The sequence below is a fragment of the Cydia strobilella genome, chromosome 25 (assembly GCF_947568885.1).
Source record: "Cydia strobilella chromosome 25, ilCydStro3.1, whole genome shotgun sequence".
Lineage (NCBI taxonomy): Eukaryota > Metazoa > Arthropoda > Insecta > Lepidoptera > Tortricidae > Cydia > Cydia strobilella.
The window spans coordinates 1,155,259-1,178,605 of record NC_086065.1 but is presented as its reverse complement, the minus strand read 5'-3'; the positions used below and the strand labels follow the sequence as shown (position 1 = coordinate 1,178,605).

The 23,347-nt window shown below is 38.0% G+C and overlaps 2 protein-coding genes across 3 annotated transcripts in view; one reads left to right on the top strand and one right to left on the bottom strand.

Annotated features, from left to right (window-relative positions):
• Nucleotides 1-1,387: 1,387 nt before the first annotated feature.
• On the bottom strand, nucleotides 1,388-10,364 carry LOC134752929 (uncharacterized). Of its 2 annotated transcripts, XM_063688711.1 has the most exons (9): nucleotides 10,050-10,364; nucleotides 9,594-9,829; nucleotides 8,923-9,107; nucleotides 8,084-8,229; nucleotides 7,305-7,441; nucleotides 6,195-6,282; nucleotides 5,087-5,245; nucleotides 4,342-4,394; nucleotides 1,388-2,225 (listed from the first exon to the last, which is right to left on the bottom strand). In XM_063688711.1, the coding sequence occupies exons 1-9, from the start codon at nucleotides 10,263-10,265 to the stop codon at nucleotides 2,087-2,089; spliced, it is 1,359 nt and encodes a 452-aa protein (XP_063544781.1). In that variant the 5' UTR covers nucleotides 10,266-10,364; the 3' UTR covers nucleotides 1,388-2,086. The 2 variants fall into 2 exon arrangements, 1 of the variants encoding a protein (XP_063544781.1); XR_010128774.1 differs by lacking the exons at nucleotides 5,087-5,245; nucleotides 6,195-6,282; nucleotides 7,305-7,441; ... (2 more) ...; nucleotides 9,594-9,829; nucleotides 10,050-10,364 and adding an exon at nucleotides 4,514-4,621.
• Nucleotides 10,365-10,916: 552 nt separating this feature from the next.
• Nucleotides 10,917-23,347, top strand: part of LOC134752792 (uncharacterized) — a 29,657-nt gene continuing 17,226 nt past the window's right edge. The window contains exons 1-7 of the mRNA XM_063688504.1: nucleotides 10,917-11,390; nucleotides 12,160-12,219; nucleotides 13,254-13,682; nucleotides 14,580-14,762; nucleotides 19,823-19,938; nucleotides 20,018-20,110; nucleotides 22,409-22,532. Coding sequence (XP_063544574.1) covers nucleotides 11,095-11,390; nucleotides 12,160-12,219; nucleotides 13,254-13,682; nucleotides 14,580-14,762; nucleotides 19,823-19,938; nucleotides 20,018-20,110; nucleotides 22,409-22,532 — 1,301 coding nt within the window. The 5' untranslated portion in view covers nucleotides 10,917-11,094. The remainder of the gene's footprint in view (nucleotides 11,391-12,159; nucleotides 12,220-13,253; nucleotides 13,683-14,579; nucleotides 14,763-19,822; nucleotides 19,939-20,017; nucleotides 20,111-22,408; nucleotides 22,533-23,347) is intronic.

Sequence of the window (23,347 nt, the reverse complement as noted above, 5' to 3'; positions counted from 1 at the left end):
ATGAAGCTATGCCTTAATAAGACACAAAATCATTTAATGGACCTATTTAAACGATTAAATTCGACCTAAGTAATTTTTTTTAACTCTAATTTTTTTTTGTGTCATTTAGAATATTATGACATAGTATCAGATTGCAGTGGACGTAATTGACACAAACTATGTTTTCACACTAAAAACACTATCCTAAATGCAACACAGTTACATGTGTTCTCTCGAATATTTTTTTCTCCAAGATAATTCAAAATAAAAAATAATTACCACAAAATAACAAATTACTAGAAAAGCAAATTATATATATGACACAAAACAAAATGTAAGATTTACATCTTAACAAAGTATTCATAAGCGAAAACAGAATTGACTTTAATATTTTTATAACCTAGGGGTCAAAATATAGCCAGCGGTACAGGTCTATTGGGCCAACATCATAAACAAGTAAGCAAAAAACCGGCTAAGTGCGAGTCGGACTCGCGCACCGAGGGTTCCGTACTTTTTAGTATTTGTTGTTATAGCGGCAACAGAATACATGATCTGTGAAAGTTTCAACTGTGATAGCTAATCACGGTCAGGGACCGGCCCGCTATCCCTTATCGGGGTTTTATAAGGGTATTGCATAAGGCTTAACTCACCATACCCTTTGCCAGACGAAACCCTTTGTTTTGGTTTTAAAAACCCTTATATAAAGCTACCACATTTGAGTAATCGGTAGCCCAAATACCCTTACAAAACCCTTATCATCCGCTCACCAACACCTTGCATATTGCTTATAAGGGTTAGCCTTATAAAGGGCTTCCCTTTTAGCATATAAGCGTGCTAATTTAATTCGTCTACCTTGTTCATAAAGCACACATTACTTCGAATCCGAGCGATCGTCGGCGGCGACGGCGGCGTTCTTTGACTAGGCACGTATTTTCCTTCCTTTTCATACACTACCGTAGATATATACTAATCCTGTCTCTTTCACGCAAAGGGAAACCTTTATAAAAAGCGCTTAAAGATAAGGGTAACCCTTATTAAGAGCTAGCCTTATTTTTGGTTAGCTTTTCGGTAAGGGTTAGTCAAAGGTAAGGGTATGAATGGGCTTGCAGTTCAAAAGGGAAAGTCTTTCAATGTGTTAGCCGTGTTTAAGTGTCGCCCATTGAAAGGGTTTTATCGCGGAAAGGGTTGTCCGGTCCCTGATCACGGTTCATGAGATACAGCCTGGTGACAGACAGACGGACAGCGGAGTCTTAGTAATAGGGTCCCGTTTTTACCCTTTGGGTACGGAACCCTAAAAAAATGGATTAGTTAGCAGTAACTTTGTCGCCTTTTTAACGACAAAAGGCGACAACGTTACTGGATTAAAAAGCTTGTTCAGCTTAAAGAGTATTCCAATCAAACACCAAAGTACAATAAAAATACTTTATTAAATCAAAATCTATGTCACTTGTAAAACTAATTAAGCTATTACACATTTTATAGGATTTAACATGACAAAGGAATCATGAGAAGAGAAACAAAAACGTTGATAAAAAAATGATTACGCATTTTATTTTTCATTTCACATGCTCTGAAAGTTGGTCGTTGTTGTTCTAAGTGTGCAGAAAATGATACGGTTCCGCTCTAGAGCACTGTACTTTCTAAGTAAGTTTTTTTCCTTTTTTTACAATAACCAATTAAAATTTTGGTTTCAAATGGATTTGTTGTACAAATTTCATTCAGATAATTAACTCCCTATTCCATAAATAACGATATTTTTACCTAAATTGTTAATTGAAAGTACCCTTAAGAAATACAACTGAAGTTTATTCTTAGCCGTTTTTATTTAAATGCACATGTATTTTATTTTCCTCGTATTCGAAATGAAAAGTAGTGTTTAACTTGGGTGAAAGGCACCCTTTCAGTCTCGGGACTACCTTTCATCCCTTGGTTAACAATCTATTATATTTCATCAACGTTTTTGTTTTTTCACAACATCCATAATAATAAAACAGTTTGAAGACACGTTCGAAACGGCTACGTGAATACAAAACATTAGGACGATAAGATCCCATTTAATTATTACAAAAAACATTTTTTTTTTTAATTTTGCCCAGTGTAAAATGTATTAATATCTTCCATTTCTTTGATTTCTTTTACTGGCGCCGCACGGTATGAACACCTGGTACTTGGGGGTGTTGCCGCCCTTCTCTAACACGGCGCGTGCGAGCGAGAAGGGGTCCAGCTTCTTCTTTACCACTAGGAATCTGAAATTAATAGGGGGTATTACCACAACCATACAAAAATAAGACAACACACAAAGAGCTTAGATGCTCTCAGCTATGCCAAAAATCTTAAATGGAGGTGGGCAGGCCATGTAGCACGTACTCAAGACAGGCGCTGGACAGCAAGGGTGACGTCGTGGAAAGGATCTCTAGGAAAAAGAGAGATAGGAAGACCTACTATAAGATGGCAAGATGATATCACCAAAATTACTGGGCCAAATTGGATACAAGTGGCCAAGGACCGAGATACATGGAAGGCTTTGGAGGAGGCCTTCACCTGTGAAAACGGGGTTCTTGAATAATATTATATATATATAGAACGCTTAAACAAATATGAAAAAATGTAAAGAAATAAAAGGCTTTTTATTTTTTATTTTATTATTTATTATTATCACAAGGCGAACACGCTATACATCAAAAATCACTTGCGTTTCTATGTGTGAACAGCACGTCTGTACACGCGTCATGCGTCATTGTGTGAGTGTTGCTTAAAAATAGTACTGAGCGGCCGGCAAACGGCCGTCAATCTGGTGTCGCGGGGCGAGGGCATTCGAGTCGGGGCGGGGCGGGTCGTGGCCGTTCTGTATGATAATACTATTACTTATTCCAAATTTAGATATAACTCCGTAATAGATGGATACAGTCTAAGGAAAAAACGTGCCTCGAAAATCACGAAAATTTGATTCTCGATCAGAGGGCGCCACTAGTTTTGGCCTACACTCGTATAGAGGGCGTTGATGGTATCGTTTGTTATTTATAATTTTAACGCATATCAGTGAAAGAACATGGGTCAAAATCATAAAAATAATTAATGCAAATAAAAAAAATCATTTATCCATATTTAAATACATTTTATCGTATTTTTATAAATATTTATTTTTAGTTTTAAAGTGTGTCGACAGATGGCAGTGAATTTACTGGGGTTACAAAATTTACTATGACAGTACCGCTCTAGTATAAGTTACTCTATGCTTATTCTGTGGTATTACTGCAATGTTCTGCCACCAGAGTGCAGCACTAGAGAGTGTTGCTGTTGGAATGTCCCACATAAAGTGGACGTTTGAACTGATTTTACTCCATAAGTTTTAACACAGAAAAGTTTACAAAATGAAGGCAACAGCCGTCGTGAATTTAAAGAATAATAGACGTGCAAAACATACTCAGTGCTTTTATTTACACAAGAAAGCTTAAATTAAAATATGTTTATTAATAAACATTAGTTTCCATGTATCATGACCACAAAAATAAATATACCATAGAAGACGCAAATGCATCTACTTCGCGTGTCCGAACCCCGACCAAGCGTCGAGGTTGACCGTCGCTCTTTACAGTCCACGCGCGTCAGTTGTTGCAGCCGGACGTCCGTGAAAACTTAAAAAATGCTTCGTTGCATGATAATTAACTGCAACAGCCCAATAATTGCGAGCACACAAAGGCAAGAACATAATATATTTCCTATCACAGATAAGTAATTTTAAAATTATATTATGCGTTAATTTTGTATGAAAAAGTCGGCACGCTTGGTTTCAATACAAATCGTGGTATTTGCGTCATCTAGTGTATATATTAAATCTGTGATCATGGCACTTTCATTATCCAATATACCATTTTTTTTATACTACGTCGGTGGCAAACAAGCATACGGCCCGCCTGATGTTAAGCAGTCTCCGTAGCCTATGTACGCCTGCAACTCCAGAGGAGTTACATGCGCGTTGCCGACCCTAACACTCCTCTCCCTCGAGCTCTGGCAACCTTACTCACCGGCAGGAACACAACACTACCTTACCTTACCTTACCTTTTACTATGGCGGCGAAATTGAGTAAATCCTTTGTCGTCGCAGTCTGGATTCGAGTCACTGGAGTTTCTTTTTTAGTTAAATATCGTGTGCATTTCTTAGATTCACTGTCCCATTGCAGATCGGTACGATGATTTCCTCCACATGTACCGTGTATCATGTGTTTTAGAACGGCCTCGCGGTGTTCGCCCCCAGCCTCCGCGGGACTGGGTATGTCGGCTCGAATAAAAGTGTCAATATCGACAGCATGCACTCTGAATGTGATATGAGCATGGGGTATTGATTTCTGTGCCATTTCATACCTTTCCTCTCCAGCCCCGTAGCTTCTGCTTGCCAGGCCGACCTTCTGCGCGACCTGAAAACACAAATACAATCAAAAACATCTAAAATTATAAACTGAAATAGATAAATATTTTGATTTAGATTAGAGTATCGCCTCATAACAAGGTTTACCTGACGTATGACAAAGTTTACCTGATGTAAGATAGACCGCCCTTCTTTGGAGAAGTCTTTACTGAATATAAGGTCGACGTCCAGACAGTCTGAAGCTAAGTATTGCCTTTTGACAAGGTTTACCTGACGTATGACAAAGTTTACCTGATGTAAGATAGACCGCTCTTTCTTAAAGAAGTCTTTACTGAATATAAGGTCGACGTCCAGACAGTCTGAAGCTAAGTATCGCCTTTTGACAAGGTTTACCTGACGTATGACACAGTTTACCTGATGTAAGGAAGCCCGCTCCTCATTAGAGAAGTCCCTGCTGAAGATAAGATCCACGTCCAGACAGTCTGAAACTAAGTACCGCCTCATGACAAGGTTTACCTGATGTAAGGAAGCCCGCTCCTCCTTAGAGAAGTCCCTGCTGAAGATAAGGTCCAGGTCCAGACAGTCTGAAGCTAAGTACCGCCTCATGACAAGGTTTACCTGACGTATGACACAGTTTACCTGATGTAAGGAAGCCCGCTCCTCATTAGAGAAGTCCCTGCTGAAGATAAGATCCACGTCCAGACAGTCTGAAGCTAAGTACCGCCTCATGACAAGGTTTACCTGGTGTAAGGAAGCCCGCTCCTCCTTAGAGAAGTCCCTGCTGAAGATAAGGTCCACGTCCAGACAGTCTGACGCTAAGTACCGCCTCATTAGGGTGAAGGCCGCTCGTCGGAGGCTCTGGGCGTCGGAGCAGGTACTGCCCAGACCTTGGCGGTTCACCTGGAAAACAAATCTATTAAATTCTAAATGCCGAGTGAAAGAGATGTCTCCCACCTTACTTAGGCCACTCAGCGAGTTCCGTAGCCTAAACACGGTACTCGACTCGAAGAGCTCATCACTTACACCTTTGGCCTATACTTGTGACGCTCGTGTAGATGGCGTTGACGACACCGTTTGATATTAAACAATTTTAACACATATCAGTAAAAGAATATGGGGTCAAAGTCATATATTATGGCGTTCCAAACAAAAATATCCATATGTCCTTATATAACCTTTCATCTGTGGATTGTCAAAGATATTTTATTTAAATAGTGACCTTGAAGTCCAAAAAATTGAATTTAAAAATGCACAACAACTTATGCCCAATTCGGGTCGCCAACAGTCCCCACAGATGAAAGGATATATATATTTTTTTGATATATTTATACATTTCCAATTTTAGTTTTAATCCTGTGTCGAATGATGGCAGTAAATTTACTATGACCAAAGATAGATATAACTCCGTAATAGATGGATACAGTCTAAGGATAAAACGTGCCTCGAAAATCAAGAAAATTTGATTCTCGTTCAGAGGGCGCTACTAGTTTTGGCCTACAGTCGTATAGATGGCGTTGACGGTTTCGTTTGTTATTTAACAATTTTAACGCATATCAGTGAAAGAACATGGGTCAAAATCATAAAAATAATTAATGCAAATAAAAAAAATCATTTATCTATATTTAAATACATTCTATCGTATTTTTATAAATCTTCATTTTTAGTTTTAAAGTGTGTCAACAGATGGCAGTGAATTTACTGGGGTTACAAAATTTACTATGACAGTACCGCTCTAGTATAAGTTACTCTATGCTATGACTACAAAATGTACTATGACAATAACTCTCTATACACTCTATTCTCTTTATTATTAGCACAAATCCAGAGTACAAAAGCTAGTATCACTGACCATTTGTAGGTGCGGCTTGATGGGCTCCTCTATACCCTGCGCGTCGGCGCCCAGCCCGCCGCCCTTCCACCCCATCAGCTTCATCATCCTACACGACACGAATAGCAAATACAATACAATACAATAATATTTTATTCGTAAACACAAACAAACGTTACATACTATAAAAGAAAACATAAAATAAAATTAAAGTGCCACGAAATGGCCTCATTTCAGCATGTTGCTGGTGGCTTCCAGCGCTGATCTTCCGATGAGACCATCAAGTGAGAGGATCACGGAAGGTAACAGTCAAGGAGAAAAAACCGGCCAAGTGCGAGTCGGTCTCGCGCACCGAGGGTTCCGTACTTTTTAGTATTTGTTGTTATAGCGGCAACAGAAATACATCATCTGTGTAAATTTCAACTGTCTAGCTATCACGGATCATGAGATACAGCCTGGTGACAGACAGACGGACAGCGGAGTCTTAGTAATAGGGTCCCGTTTTTACCCTTTGGGTACGGAACCCTAAAAATACATAAAATAACATGACAGTCGACACAGTTAAATAAGAAAAAATAAATAAGGGTATCCGCGCACGAGCAACCTTTGTCGCTGCGACCATCCAAATACAATCAGACTGACACTTTTTAGGGTTGCGTAGTCACCTAAAAACTCTTATAGTTTCGCCATGTCTATCTGTCTGTCTGTCCGAGATTTTACTCCTTGATCGTTAGTGCTAGAAAGCTGCAATTTGGCACGGATACATAAATCATGCATTGCGATAGAACGGCAAAATATTCGGCCGATGGTCATGCGTCAGGCCGAACATCCGGTATCCGGCCAAACAACTATCCGTTGCATCTCTAGGTTTCATAATAATTGTGACTCAAAATGTTCGCATGCCATGCCGAATATTCGGTATTCGGCCAAAATCACTATTCGGGGCATCTCTACAAATAAGCATATTGTCAAACATCAAACATATATTCAGCAAATAGGCCACTAGGGCACTTTTACATGTCAATTTTTCCAAGCAATAAAATAAACCAAAAATTACAAAAAAACAATTACACATATGGAGTCAATAAAAGGTAAAAAAGGGGTAGTAGAGAACGAAATAAATGATCTTACTTAGTGGCGACACTGTTCTCAACGGGCGCTCCGAACTCGTCGTCGCGCCGCCCCGTCACTTCGCTGACGGAGATGGCGCCACCATCTGCTCTGAATTGTTCTTTAACTACGACTGTTATCACTTCCTCCCGTAGTCTCTGTAATAATCAGTAAAATGTGACGTTTTCAAGCAAAACGTACCACAATGTCGCTTATCATAAGGATGGAATTTGCTTGTATCTTTATACGAATGGTCAGAGGGTCCTTATGCCAAGCCACAATGTCAGCCACCTTTAGCTTGGGAACGACATAAATTAGGGTCCGAGCCTGAAGTTAGGTAATTCATACTATACCAGATCCATTACTCAGGAACAAATACCCTTAGCTGCTTATAAATAAAACGTTTAAATAAATGACGAAAGCGCTGGTGGCCTAGTGGTAAGGGCGTGCGACTTGCAATCCGGAGGTCGCGGGTTCAACACCGCTCGTACCAATAAGTTTTTCGAAACTTATGTACGAAATATCATTTGATATTTACCAGTCGCTTTTCGGTGAAGGAAAACATCGTGAGGAAACCGGACTAATCCCAATAAGGCCTAGTTTCCCCTCTGGGTTGGAAGGTCGGATGGCAAATTAGTGCCTACGTCAATTCTTGGGATTAGTTGTCAAAGCGGACCCCAGGCTCCCATGAGCCGTGGCAAAATGCCGGGACAACGCGAGGACAATGATGTTTAAATAAATGACGAAAATGTGTGCAAGCAGATAAACTCTCCGCTTGCTTTAAGAATAAAAATTCTTACATTCCAAGCCATAATCTCGACGTTGCACTTGGCGTCCACTTTAGAAGCCCCCGTGGCGCGGGCTACCAGTAGCCCGTTGATGAGCATGGACATGGCGCCGTCTTCAAATGTTGAGCTGAACGGGATGTTGCAAACTTGACAGCTTGCTGAAATAAACAGGTTTAGTTACTTTAGTTACATAGGTTAGTTTAGTTATGATAAGAGCATACATTCATAAATACATACATACATAAAGTCAGACCAAGATAAGTCTGCAACAATTTTGTTAGCACACGCAGTGCAAGTGTTATTTTAAACGTCAAATTTCTATGAAATTATGACATACATCAAAATCAAAAACGTTGTAGACTTTACTTGGTCTAACTCTACTAATTGTGTCGTTTTCAATCAAAAGGTACCACATTGTCGCTTGCCATAAGGACGCTCTGACAGGTTATTTGTATAAAGATACAATCCAATTTTGTCCTTATGATAAGCGACAATGTGGTACCTGGCTTGAAAACTTCACAATTATTTAAATTATCGCCTTTGTGCCTCAGGAGTAGATAACAGAAGTCAAAAGGAATAAATACTAGAGCCGATGGAAGGAAAAGGTATTCAAGTATTGTGTCGAGTTACTCGTACTTGGGAAGAAAAGTTTAAAAGTTATATATAAATAAATAACATGTCAAACGACAGACAAACGCCACACTGCAGGCTAGCATGCACTGGACCCAAGACAGAGCGGCCTGGAGAGCACTGGTGAAGAGTGTCCACACTCGTCACGTCCCTCAGCCATGAGGTTACGACAAAGAAGAAGAAATAACATGTTGGGTGCTTTTGCTTTCTCATGTACTCACTCTGTATATTCCACCATTTTCCCGCCCAGGGCCTGATGAGCAGTACCAGCTGTCCAAAGCTGCTGAAGAACATGCTGTCATCGAACACCCGGGCGTCCAGGCACCGTACGCTGCTCAGGTCTTTCAGGTACTCGTTAAGATCCCCGAGGGGTTTCCGGGCTTCCTCGGTTGATTTGCTGGATATGCTGGAATGTACAAACAGTAGCTTTGATTCAATCACGCAAAATAGCTGCCAGTCATCGAGTTGCGGATAATCGCCCGAACTACAATACAATAGCTTTGATTTTTGGCTTTATTAGTACTAGATTTTTTTTTAATACCATGTCGCCAATGTTTAAAGATTTTTGATCCCTGATACATTATAATAAATAAGTAAAAAAATTGGTTGAGTGACTCGGACTTGCGCACGAAGGGTTCCGTAAGTACCATTACGCAAAAAAACGGCAAAATAAATGACGTTTGTTGTATGGGAGCCCCACTTAAATATTTATTTTATTCTGTTTTTAGTATTTTTTGTTACAGTGTCAACAGAAATACATCATCTGTAAAAATTTCAACTCTCTAGCTATCAGGGTTCATGAGATACAGCCTGGAGACAGACAGCGGAGTCTCAGTAATAGGGTCCCGTGTTTACCCTTTGGGTACGGAACCCTAAAAATACATTGATTTACCTTGAACTAATCAAATTCCTTATTCTACTTTCCACATCCGTATCCTCACTCTCCTCTTCATTGCCCCCCTGGCCCTGTTTCACAAACTGGATTTTAGAAGATTTCGGTGCCGGGCCATCTTTGATGATGCCACCTTCACGCTTGACACCTCTTGCTCTGTCCTCAGCAGCGTCAGAGGCTGATACAAATGTCCTTTGGAGTTTGCCTTTCTTGGACTTTCTGTAAGCGCTTGCTACCTATGAAATAATTCGTTATAGTTAGTGTTATCATTTAATTGGACAAAACAAAAATTAGCCTAGAACGGGGGATAAATTTGATGAAAACAAGTCTCATGGGACAAAAGGAAAGTTACGTACTATGCGGGAAGTTATAGTTAACGTGCTTTTGACTAAAAAACAACTCGAAGGATGCTGTGGTTAGACAAACATCAGCGTCATGAGGGAAAAGTGAGCTTACTGCTTCTGAGAGCCTTGCAACTTCTTGCATGACTTCTGTGGGGTACCGGCAACCCATAAACTCCATGTTAGCGAAAACCCTTGCTAGGCAAACCAGCCTGTCTTTAGGATATTCGTTCTTCCATTGTTCTATGAACGCCTTTCTTAACTGCCAATGTTCTTCGCATTCGTGGTCTTCTCTCTGACTTTCGACATCCCAATTGACGTCGAAAGACATTATTAATGAATTGGTTATTTAATTGTAGCACTTTAATTTAGAATTAAACGATGATTCCAGAAATAATTTGTGTACATTTTGTAAAACACAAATTGACATTTGTAATGTAACCTCAAAAGAATGTTGCCATATGAAATAATTATAAAATAGGCAGTAAAAACTATGTTTCAAACAGCTTTGACTGCGTTTTGTTATTCCATTATCTATTTTAGAACGACTAGAACGAGTTGACACACCGTATCGTAACTATCGTGTAAGGCAAATATTTATAATAAACTTTTATATCTTGTAATATTTGATTAATTATCCTACTTAAATAAATTTTGTTTGTTTGAATTTAAGGTATGTTTGTATGATGGGTCAATATTATTTCTTGAAGAATTTCAAGAATCAAAACGTCTGTCACTGATTTTTGAATTTTCTTCTTGACATCTTCTCTTCTCAGTTTTCTGTTTGTTGTTTTGCGAAATACCTGCAGTTTTTAAGAAAAATCTCATTTTATTCATCAATAATATTCTCGTTAATAACTTAAACTTATTTAACTAGAGTTTCTAAGTTATTTAAAAGTATCTTAATTACTTTTTGTTTGCATATTTCGCTGACAACGCGGTTTTTTTAATTTTCCAGAAGTGTGGGTACCCACAAGTACGAATTTGCATTTACAGTGTGTTCATGGTTCATGATCATATCATGACAACTATTACTACTTCTCATCGTTGGTATGAATAGTAAAAATGTCTATAATCATGCACGATTCATATAGTCACGCGGAACTTTAGGCATCCTTGAAATCAAGAAACTTTTGTGCAATTGCCAAAACACTGTCAACATGGCTTCAAAAAACCTAATGGAGTTTGAGAAAGCCATGAAATCCATGGAACCCATGGAAGTGTGCGATTATCTCCAAAAAACACTGGACTTTTTGAAAAGAAACAACAGTGAAGTATACTTTCCCTCCATTTCGCCTTACGTCGAGGGGTTTTTGGTAAATTTGGTCACTGATACAAGGAATTTGAAGAGCAAGGCCTTTAAGGATCGGGACAGAGTGCTTGCAGAGGAGATAATTGAAGTCCTGGAGATGTCCCGGGAGGTGTTTCGTTGGACACATGTTTATGAGAGAGGAAAGTAAGTTTACAAATTTAAAATGATGCCTCATTACATTAGATAGATATAATTTCTTATAGAAAACACTATACGATTTTCTTTTATGAGTTAGTTAAATAAAATGTTACTTACCCTTACTTTTCATAGTAATATGGACAGATTGGATCCGAGAGTGGTATGATAGAGGTTACCCTAACAAATTCTGTGTACTTTTTTATTTGATCATGATTATCATGACAAGAACTAATTAGACTAACACTAATTAGACTACACTAATTAGACTAACACTTAGTTTATAGGTTCCCTAGTTTAAGTATTATTAACAAAATGTGACATTTTCAACCAAAAGGTACCACATTGTCGCTTGTCAATAAGGTTGATTTCAAATTGAAGCTGTATGGAAATAGCGCCTTATTGACAACCGACAATATGTACCCTTTTGATTGAAAATGGCACAAATATGGATTTTTTTAGTCTGAATTAAATAAAAAAAAAGAGTAATAATGACGGGCAAAGTTGAAGGCACGAGACCTCAGGGCCCTCCTCCCACTAGATGGTGTGCTCAAATTACGGCACCTATGCAACTAAAACTGCACGAGGCCATGCGCTTGGCGAGGAACAGAACCCTATGGTCTTCAGCAGAAGGACATGATGTCACGATCCTCAGTATTGAGGGACCGACTGAAGAAGAAGAGAAATAAATAAATAAAAAAATCTATTTAATTAAGTTATATCTTGCTTGAAACGGGGTCAATTTATTGAGGATTATCTTTGAATTTTTTTTTTACAGCCTCTTAGTGTATAAAAAGATATTTTCTAATAAGATTAAGAAAAAGCCAGTCAACCTGAGGTAAGTTATAAAATAATAATGTTTTTTTAGTAGCTGATTTAGTTTAATAATACATTTATTTATTTATTCATTTTAATAAATTAACGATTAAATCTACGAATACAAATAATTACATCAGGTAACTATTAGTCAACCCCGTTCGTTATCGCTCTGGGTGCAAAAGTGCCCATAATGCTCACGGCATTACCCCGCTAGATGGACAGCCTCTGCACCAGGAACGATTCGGAGCGGGGGTCCTCTCCCTTCTGTCTAAGTCGACGGCCTATGTCACGCACAAGTTATTTCGCGTCAGCACCCCAGCAACCCGCCTTTTCCACCGCAAAAGGGACGAAAATGGAATAAATGATATGATATGATATGAAATATACCCCAAGCCCAATGGAGCATATTTTTGGCGCTTCACCGCCGCCTGAGACTCGGCCGCCGGACCCGGCCGCGCGTGCTATGCGACTGATATGAGAGGCGGCGAAGGTGCTGACGCACGTGGCGTCCCAGACCATGCATCGTCCTCTCTCCCACGGCACCAAAGTTAGGCTATCAGGCCGCTTGCCGTCCGTGCGACTTAGACCCGGAGGCTCAAGCAATAATGTTTCCCTCAGTTAGCCATATAGCCATTCTGTTAGATTTTTTTTGTGCTGAAAGGACCTCATGATTCTGAGTAGAAATATGATATGAAAAGTTCCCAAATATCATAACTGGGAAGTTTGGTTTTTAAACAAAGATATAAACATCACATCATGCATTGTGTACTGCATTTGCAAAAAGCAGCATTCTTCATCACTCATCTTTCCTTGCAAAAAAATGAACAATCATTGCGTTCGGTTGGGGTGTAGCAAAGGGTACCCATCAGGACTTCGAAAAAAAATCGTCGATGAGGTCAAATTGACACTGCTTTTTTATGATTGTATCTTACAGAATACTGCAAAATAAACTTTTTTCTAGAATTTAAAAATACCGAGATATTGCACTCCAAAATTTGAAGACTGAGGGACTTGCAAAAATACTTTATCATGTAACAATTTTTTATTTAACAGCACCATAGCCGACCGCTTAATCCAAGCCAGAGCTTCAGCTCTCCGACAACCTCACACAGCAAACCCACGCGCTCCACTACCTCATGCCCTCCGACAGCCTCGCGCTCCCCTGCCTCATCAAGGACCAGCTACCATGCAACAACACGCAAGCCCGTTCCGCTCTCCCAACACTGAAGAACCCATCGGCACCTTCAAAGTCCGCTTCCTAAACAAAACTTTACGCTTCATCAAAAGTACTCAAACCAAATTGTCCTATGAAGAAATGCATATAAACCAAGCGGAGTATATATATAATCTGTTGAAGTATCGAGACAAGGATGTTGGGTTCGGGTATAAGTCGCTTTACGCACCGCTTTGGGAGGCCATGGAGGCATGTGTTGATTGTAAGTTTGAGGTGACGCTTAAGGAAACTAGTCATAGAGATACAGCGTAAGTTTTTGATTTTTTGTTTTGCTGTAGTTCGGTAAAAATTATGAGCTGCATTTAATAACTAACGTAGTGATTTTAAGGTAAAAAAGAGCTGTGCGGTTCACAATCCGGTCGCGGGTTCATACCCCGGCTCGTACCAATGAGTTTATCGGAACTTATGTACGAAATATCATTTGATATACACCAGTCGCTTTTCGGTGAAGAAAAAACATCGCGAGGAAACCGGACTAATCCCAATAAGGCCTAATTTACCCTCTGGGTTGAAAGGTCAGATGGCAGTCGCTTTCGTAAAAAATAGTGTCCACACCAATTCCTGGGATTAGTTGCCAAACGGACCCCAGGCTCCCATGAGCCGGGGCAAAAATGCTGGGGAAACGCAAGGAAGATGGTAGTGATTTTAAGAAAATTCTTTACTAGATAACATGATTATGTTTGCCTGCGAAAAGACCTAATTAGGGTTCCGTACCTAAAGGGTAAAAACGGGACCCTATTACTAATACTCCGCTGTCCGTCTGTCTGTCACCACTGTCACCAGGCTGTATCTCATGAACCGTGATAGCTAGACAGTTGAAATTTTCACATATGATGTATTTCTGTTGCCGCTATGACAACAAATACTAAAAAGTACGGAACCCTTGGTGGGTGAGTCCGACTCGCACTTTGCCGGTTTTTTTTTTCTAAACATACATATGTCTACCATCCATAGCATATGTCTATTGTCTACCGTAGTTTTAGTTATGTGCTTAATTTGTATGTCATGTTCTTTTTCATATTGGTGAGCAATAAAGAATATTTGTATTGTATATGTATATCTACCGGTATGAGACAGTGGTATACCTACGTTATGGTACCTGCAAAATAATAGTATGACCTGTAGTTTTTTTTTTTCAATTTCAGGGCTATAGTGCTTGAAAGAGTACCCAAGAATAATACCAAATCTAAAATAGATAAAGAAAAACCAAAGACTAACAATAAAGTCAGTGAGAAAAAGAATAAAGATGAAACACATAACGACAAAAATGTGTCAAATATTCCGCATAAAGAAAATAAAGATTCTAATATACAGAATGATCAGTCTCTGTAAGTATTTAAAAATATTATCTTGTTATGTTATTTTAAATTACTAGTAAGTTAAGTATGCATATTCAGACAAAAACCTACGTATGACCTTAGATAGATGATCTTAGATTCCAAAACTGTTATCTTTTTTTAAATCCACCCCTGAGAACCTTGAAAACGACGAATGAGAACGACTAGTCGACAATATTGTTTTGTTACGTTGTAGATAATGTGTTACATGCACAATTATTACATACATGACCAGGCGTGTCTCACTCCGCGATTTCGTCGCGTCGCTACAAGTACCTGCGGCCGCCTCAATTTTGGGGTTTTGCCATAGTAATAAAAAAAAAAACTAAAATTCATTTATTTCAAGCTGCAAGGCTCATAATCAGTTTTTACACGTCATAAAAATAATAAAAACAAATATAAAATTAAAATTGAAATCGAAAAATTGGTATTATTAAACAATAAAATAAATTTAAAGCATACACTAAGTCCCTATCCTAGTAATGGCCGCGCACCGCTAAAGAACGGACGGCGCTCGTGCTTGCGCCACCTAGCGGTCATATCTGTCGTAATAGACGCGTTATGTTGGAGAGTGAATCTGCTGTACCTAGTACTATTATATATTCTGTGACATGACTAATGGTAGAAGAGCCGGCAGTAAAGTTTCGAACCAACGTGATACCGCGATGAGATGCACAATGGTTTCCCATAAAAGTGATGCTAAGTCCGAATTTGATAGTCTGCCACGGCGGAACTGGCCGAAAGTACAAAAAAGATAGCCACTTCCGGTGCGAAAAAGGGGGGGTCATTTAACCCATCTGATACTGCAATAATAGCTATGGCATCAGTTAGAAATTTACTGGTAGATACAGAAAAGCGAAATCTGCCAGTATGATTCCTGCCGGAAGTGCTTGGCATACGCTCTCAAAGGTGACCATCAGGACCCCTAAATTAACCCATCTGATACCAGCATGAAACCAATTCCAGTCGGTAGATATGAACCTTCTCTTCAGGAATATATAAGTCTGCCAGGGCGCTTTCAGCCGAAACACCTTGACATACGAGATTATGTGGCGCAACATCCGTGGTACCCGTATAACCCGTATTTTGGAATTGTACATATTACGGACATTTCAAATACTGCAGGCTTATTAATTTATTACTCTATGCTTATATTTGTATATTATTACGTTATTAATAACACATATTTATAATAAATTAAGTTAAAATAAATTAAATAATGTGATTAATATGATTAATAGTCATTGAACTAGCTATATGAATCGTTTGTCTTTGTCTGTCATTTTGACTTATGTATTTGTAAGAAAAGGATAAAACATAATTTAACTGATTCAGGCTCGTAAAGTTTTACGAATAAGGGGGTATTAGTATTCATAGCTAAATCAGGCTTGTAATGCGACATAAAATGATTTTTGGTGGTTTCTTTTACGCTTGAGGCGTTTTTTCACCTATTTGGTGTATCTAATCACTATCTTATGTAGGGGAGAGAGGGGCAAGACGAGTAAGACGGGGTAGCGGCTTTATATGGCGACACGACTGACCAACCATCAGAATCCCGTTAACGCATGACGATGCGTCGCCATCATAGCAATCAGTTCGCACAGTGACCGGCTAGACAAATGGTGTCGTTAATTATTTATTTGCAAAAAAACTGTTTTTGCCATATTCCTTGTTATTTTTAGGGTTCCGTACCCAAAGGGTAAAAACGGGACCCTATAACTAAGACTCCGCTTTCTGTCTGTCTGTCTGTCCGTCTGTCACCAGGCTGTATCTCATCAACCGTGATAGCTAGACAGATGAAATTTTCACAGATGATGTATTTCTGTTGCCGTTATAACAAACTAAAACTAATTGTTTATAACACCTGTATTCATTACCTGTAATGCACAATTGATGAATAAATGATTCTAAAAACATAATAAAATAAATATTTAAGTGGGGTTCCCATACAACAAACATGACTTTTTTGCCATTTTTTGCGTAATGGTATTATGGTACGGAACCTTACGTGCGCGAGTCCGACTCGCACTTGGCCGGTTTTTGTGTTTTATTTGGTTTGCGTTTGTTTCCTTATTATCACCAGCACATATATACTGTTAATTTATTCCTATGGCCCAGCAATCACGCCAACAGCTAAGGACTTGTTTGGTTTTAAGTACGGTTTATTTTACAAAAAACTTTCGAATTTCATTAGGCACATGGGGCAAGATGGGGTACATCTTGACGGCCGTAGTTTTAAAGTGATAAACTGATGAAGAATTGCGGATTTGAATTTATTTATTCTTTAACATCAACATCAAACATTTATTCAGCAAATAGGCCACAGGGGAACTTTTACATGTCAATTTTTACAAACAATAAAATTAACCCAACAAACAATAAAATTAACAAGGGAAGATGGGGTACATGTTAGCTGTAAACACATTTTCTGTCTCTCAGACGACTTAAGAAATAAAAGTAAAACAGTTCGTGAGAAGTTATCAGACGATGGACCCAAAAGCCAAAAATTTAAGTTTTGTTTAGGCCCTAAATATAATATTTATATGAATCATTCTTATCTTGTCCCGTAGGGGTTCCCCATCTTACCATACTTGGGGGGCAAGATGGAGAGAAGGCACTTTTGGCCATTTTAATTTATTTTTAATTTAATTATCTAACTAGAGAGTTCCTAGTAAGTGTTGATTATGAAAGACTGATTACCAAAGATAAAAATAAAAATAACAAAAACTTAAAAAAAATAGCATTTTCAGTTTTATTGGACTTGAAACATTAAGTATCCCGTCATGCCCACCTCTCCCCTACATTTCTTGACGTTGACGCAAAACTGACGTAGTTTAACATTCAGGGTGTTGTTTTATAACACTACAAATTGAGATAACTAAGGTCTGTTTTTTTATTCCGTAGACTAAAATGACGTTTCATATGTAAGACATGACATTTCTTAGTACCACATGAAATGTCATTTTAGTCTACGGATTACGGAATAAAAAACAGAATATAATCTATTGGAGTCTTAGTAATAGGGTCCTGTTTTTACCCTTTGGGTACGGAACCCTAAAAATGATTTAAAATGTTCATATTTGGATTATTGGTAAAAATCGTCCTTGACGTTGAAAATCCTGTCTTTTTACACCCGTTTACAATAAGTATGTAATAATAATAATTTTGTTCATTTTGGTAAATAAAGGATATTGTAATTTGAAATTATTGTATTATTTATATATAAGGTGCTAACAAATTAGCTACAGAAATTTTACGAGATGGTTGGTACTTTACACTAGAACAATTAACTTTTAATAGAAATTAAGAAAGTTTCTCATAATTTTTATTTTATTTACCGAACAAAATAAATAAACTATAATTCTATCTAAAAAATAATCATCATGTATTTAACTGCTTGTTTGTCTTAAATGTCATTGTCAACGTGTCATTTGATTTATCAGTGTGAAGTGGCCAGTTAAGTTTTATATTTAAAAGAGGTTTTAGAATCTGTTCAATGAGGTCTCATTTAATTATCTCATTAACAGAGTTTTTTTTACAAAGCAAATTTGTTTTCCAATGTTCTCAAAATAACATCATTAATCATCATCATTATAATGTTTCATACTTACATATACTTCAGGAGCCGAGTACTATCAACTGTAAAGATATCGGTAGCTAATTTGTTAGCACCTTTATAAGGCAAACAAAGAAGTAAAAAGCCGTAAGCAGGTATTAAATTAATGCCCAAATTATATTGTGTATATTAATAAATTTGAAATATATGTTATTAATGGCATAAAAATATACAAATATAAGCATTAGGTAATAAATCATAAGCCTGCAATAATTAAAATGTCTGTAATCTGTACAATTCCAAAATACGGGTTCCACGGATTTTGCTCACATAATCTCGTATGTCAAGGTGTTTCGGCTGAAAGCACCCTGGCAGACTTATATATTCCTGAAGAGAAGGTTCATATCTACCGACTGGAATTGGTTTCATGCTGGTATCAGATGGGTTAATTTAGGGGTCCTGATGGTCACCTTTGAGAGCGTATGCCAAGCACTTCCGGCAGGAATCATACTGGCAGATTTCGCTTTTCTGTATCTACCAGTAAATTTCTAACTGATGCCATAGCTTTTATTGCAGTATCAGATGGGTTAAATGACCCCCCCTTTTTCGCACCGGAAGTGGCTATTTTTTTTGTACTTTCGGCTAGTTCCGCCGTGGCAGACTATCAAATTCGGACTTAGCATCAGTTTTATGGGAAACCATTGTGCATCTCATCGCGGTATCACGTTGGTTCGAAACTTTACTGCCGGCTCTCCAACCATAACAAAAATTCACAAAACATGGTGCTTATGTCAAATGTAGATTTATTCCTACAATTTACATATTCGTTAAAAATAAATAATACAAATTTGTTGCTTATTGTGTCTGGTACACAAACTTGTTAAATCTACAATCTTGTTACTTGTCACTTGTAAATAAAACTATGAAAACGAATTATATCGCGTATATTGAATCTATAATACATCCCGACGTTTCGAACCCTTTACAGCGTTCGTGGTCAACGGGTGACTCGTTGACGGGGGTTCGTTGACCACGAACACTGTAAAGGGTTCGAAACGTCGGGATGTATTATAGATTCAATATACGCGATATAATCCGTTTTCATAGTTTTATTTCATGAGTAACTATCGCGGTAACCGAAGACAATATTTTGTCACTTGTAAAAGTTGTAAATTGTAATTGTAAGTTTTTTGATATGGGGCTTTGTTATACGGCAAAACGATAGGAAGTATTATATATGTAATAAGATACGGTGTTTTATCGCAACAGGGCAGTAACTCGTACTCGAGAATCATCATCAATTATCAGACTATCAGTCCGCCGGACGATATCGGCCTGTCAGAACAAAAATTTGTCAGTTCCGAAACTTCCGAACAACTGACAGGCCGATATCGTCCGGCGGACTGGTAATCAGTGGGCCCCATAACATACTAATTCTAAAAAAACTGCACATCTTTATACAGATGAAATGATGATAATATTGTTTACCTTTCAGAAACAACAGTTTCCTAGACCCATACTACGCTGACGCCGCCACCGCTGTCCCTTCGCTCAGCCTCCTCTCAAACATTACTGAGAAATTCTTCACCAAAACGGTGGTCGCTCTCACAGGTAATTTCTATACCTACCACATCCTAACCTTTGTAAAATTTAACCTGTTTAACAGTTTTTATTTACATTTTTTTCGCAGAGTTCGCGGACAATGAGAATAGCAAGATGAAAACGTTTAGTCAGCTTACGGAGGGAGAGGTCGAGTTTGTGAAGGAGGTTTTATCATTTGCAGGTCAGATGGTAACTTGATAAGTTCCTTTTTAGTTCGATTACTATATTCTGTATCATTAGGTAGTTAAAAAAAACTGGCCAAGTGCGAGTCGGGCTCGCGCACGAAGGGTTCCGTACCATTACGCAAAAAACGGCAAAAAAATCCCGTTTGTTGTATGGGAGTCCCACTGAAATATTTATTTTATTCTGTTTTTAGTATTTGTTGTTATAGCGGCAACAGAAATACATCACCTGTGAAAAATTCAACTGTCTAGCTATCACGGTTCATGAGATACAGCCTGGTGACAGACGGACAGACAGACAGCAAAGTGTTAGTAATAGGGTCCCTTTTTTACCCTTTGGGTACGGAACCCTAATAAATGTAAACAATGTTTTTTATACATTTTCGGGTACTTGAAACATTTATCAGTTAACCAACCAAATAGAAAACTGCCTGGATCAGTTGCTCATCGTTCTGGCTTTAACCTATTTAATTTAATCATGTAATGTTTTCATTTACCCTCAAATGGCTAAGTATTCGATCTCGTTTTAAGTTCTTTACTAGGGCGAAGTAATTGCGTATATTACAAAACTAAATTACTATTGATTAATCAAATCATTCCGATATATTCCTATTAACAAAATAACACGATTAAGATTATATAGTCAGTCAATATAATCTTTATTCAAATAGGCCTAGCAACAAGCACTTTTAAATTGTCAAGTTTTAAATATTACCTTAATCTAAATATCAGAGCAATTTATTGATGCAGTTATTATTATTCTTAAAAACATTGAATTATTATAGATATGTCAAACTTAATAATAAGAATTCACAAAAGGATCGTCAAACACCAAAATTGTATAAAAAATACTAGTCTAGAAACTTTCTAGAATAAAAATCTAAATGTCAAAAAATACGGATTACCTAATTAATAAGGTATTCATTGAATTATCAATTTCATAATTATTAACACAATAATAAATAATTAATTATTTTCAATCACAATCCCACGGTGTTTCATCATTCATGTAGTCTTGTGTGCTATAATAGGCTTTAGAGATAAGTTTACGTTTTACATATTTTTTAAATTTATTAACTGATAATTCAGTGATGATATTTGGAAGTTTATTATAAAATCTTACACAGTTACCCATGAATGATTTTTTAATTTTATGGAGCCGAGTGAAGGGTACTGCAATATATAGGAGCTTCGTTGTTACGTTGAGTAAGTAATATATCGTAGTAAAACTTCTGTAAGTTTTGGCATTTCGAGTTAAATTCATTTTATATATTTATATTATTTAAATAAATTTTCTTGACTAATTGTGGTTTATTTACATTCTTTTAAATACCTAATGATACAGATTATAGGTATAGTTTTATTATAACACTAGACCCTACTTATTAGTGTTGTGTTCCTGCCGGTGAGTAAGGTTACCAGAGCTCAACGAGGGTGCGGAGTGTAGAGTCAGCAACACGCATGTAACTCCTCTGGAGTTGCAGACGTACATAGGCTACGGAGACTGCTTAACATCAGGCGGGCCGTATGCTTGTTTGCCACCGACGTAGTATAAAAAATTCCCAACCCTAACACTCCGCACCCTCGTTGAGCTCTGGCAACCTTACTCACCGGCAGGAACACAACACTATGAGTAGGGTCTAGTGTTATTTGGCTGCGGTATTCTGTGGAAGTACTTCCCCAGTTGGGCTCTGCTCTAGATCTGGACTGACATCCGTTGTGCTGTGCCCTCGCTAAAGTCACTTTGTTGTCACGAGATGACATTCACAGTGCCCATCCCTCTTTTTTTGACGTAGTTTAAGGACATAACCGGTTACTAAGTCTTTCTAAATGTTTTTCACTTCTCATGCTCTAAAAGTGCTTCATATTAGACGTGCAAAGCGGAGTAAAAATTGTATTTTAGACCCTAGGGAAAATATGTATACATATTTTTGATTTCGCCTACATTTACTCCCGAATCGAATCATAATTCAATAAATCTGCCCTGAATACCTCTTTCGCTTCCCCAATTGACTCAGAATACAATTAATCTACCCGGGAAAAACATGGCTCTACATATTAAAAATTGTACCAATTGTACTTTTAATATTTCATAAAATAAAAAATAAGTACCTACCTGTTGTTTTTTTTATTCAAAGTGAAAAGTAGAGAGTATAACTCGGTAATAAAACCCATTTTAACCTCGCTGTGCTGTGCCCATCGACATTCGCCGTTCCGGCTCGGGTAGCTATATGCACACCTCGCCTAAAATGGATCGTTTTATGCCCTAGTCACACATTCTACCATTATTTTTACAGAAAACATGTCAGTGCGAGACATGTTCATGGCGAAATACCGCATTATGCTGTGGAAACTAGATCGTGTCGTAAAGGAGGTGTTTAAGACTTGTGAATTGACTTATACCGTCATTGAGAAAGACAGGTTAGTTATATAATGTAGTGTTTAATTGACCGGGATATGGAACGTGATTACCTTTCCAAATCCCGGTCAATATAAGTCTAGTGAAACTAATCGTGAATCATTCAAAAGTGTCATATAATGTAGTGTTTAATTGACCGGGATATGGACCGTGATTACCTTTCCAAATCCCGATCAATATAAGTCTAGTGAAACTAATCGTGAATCATTCAAAAGTGTCATATAATGTAGTGTTTAATTGACCGGGATATGGACCGTGATTACCTTTCCAAATCCCGGTCAATATAAGTCTAGTGAAACTAATCGTGAATCATTCAAAAGTGTCATATAATGTAGTGTTAAAATATATCTCAAATAATTACTAGCCGTTTGCTTCGACTTGGCCGTCGGTGATCGTTACATGATAACGTCACATTTACAATACTTGTACTAGACTTATATTGACCGGGATATAGACCGTGATTACCTTTTGATTCGGATATCACTGGTTTTTTACACAAACAAATCACAGGTATCACAATCCTGTGATTTGTTTGTGTAAAAAACCAGTGATATCCGAATCAAACACGCGTAGTGACACCGTGAGTGTAGTGTGTTTGGACAGACCAACGATTGTGAACGCGACCGGACCAACAAGTGTGAATGCGACCGTTAGTAACGTTAAAAGTGAACGCAGCCGACGCGCAAGAATGAGGGTAGACAGAGCGCTGTCTACACAACTTTGACACCCACCCGCTATCTTCAGTCACCCGTGAACATGATGCATGTAACTGCGTCGAAATATCGGGAGCTCACAAATAATACAAAAGGTAATCACG

What these genes read in the sequence shown, in the direction of transcription:
- LOC134752929 (XM_063688711.1), bottom strand. Translation starts at nt 10,265, where the DNA reads ATGTCTTTCGACGTCAATTGGGATGTCGAAAGTCAGAGAGAAGACCAC. An exon ending in TCAAGCCGCACCTACAAATG is followed by an intron (nt 5,246 to 6,194) that starts GTCAGTGATACT and finishes TTTGTTTTCCAG; the next exon opens with GTGAACCGCCAAGGTCTGGG. An exon ending in TACGGGGCTGGAGAGGAAAG is followed by an intron (nt 2,226 to 4,341) that starts GTATGAAATGGC and finishes TATTAATTTCAG; the next exon opens with ATTCCTAGTGGTAAAGAAGA.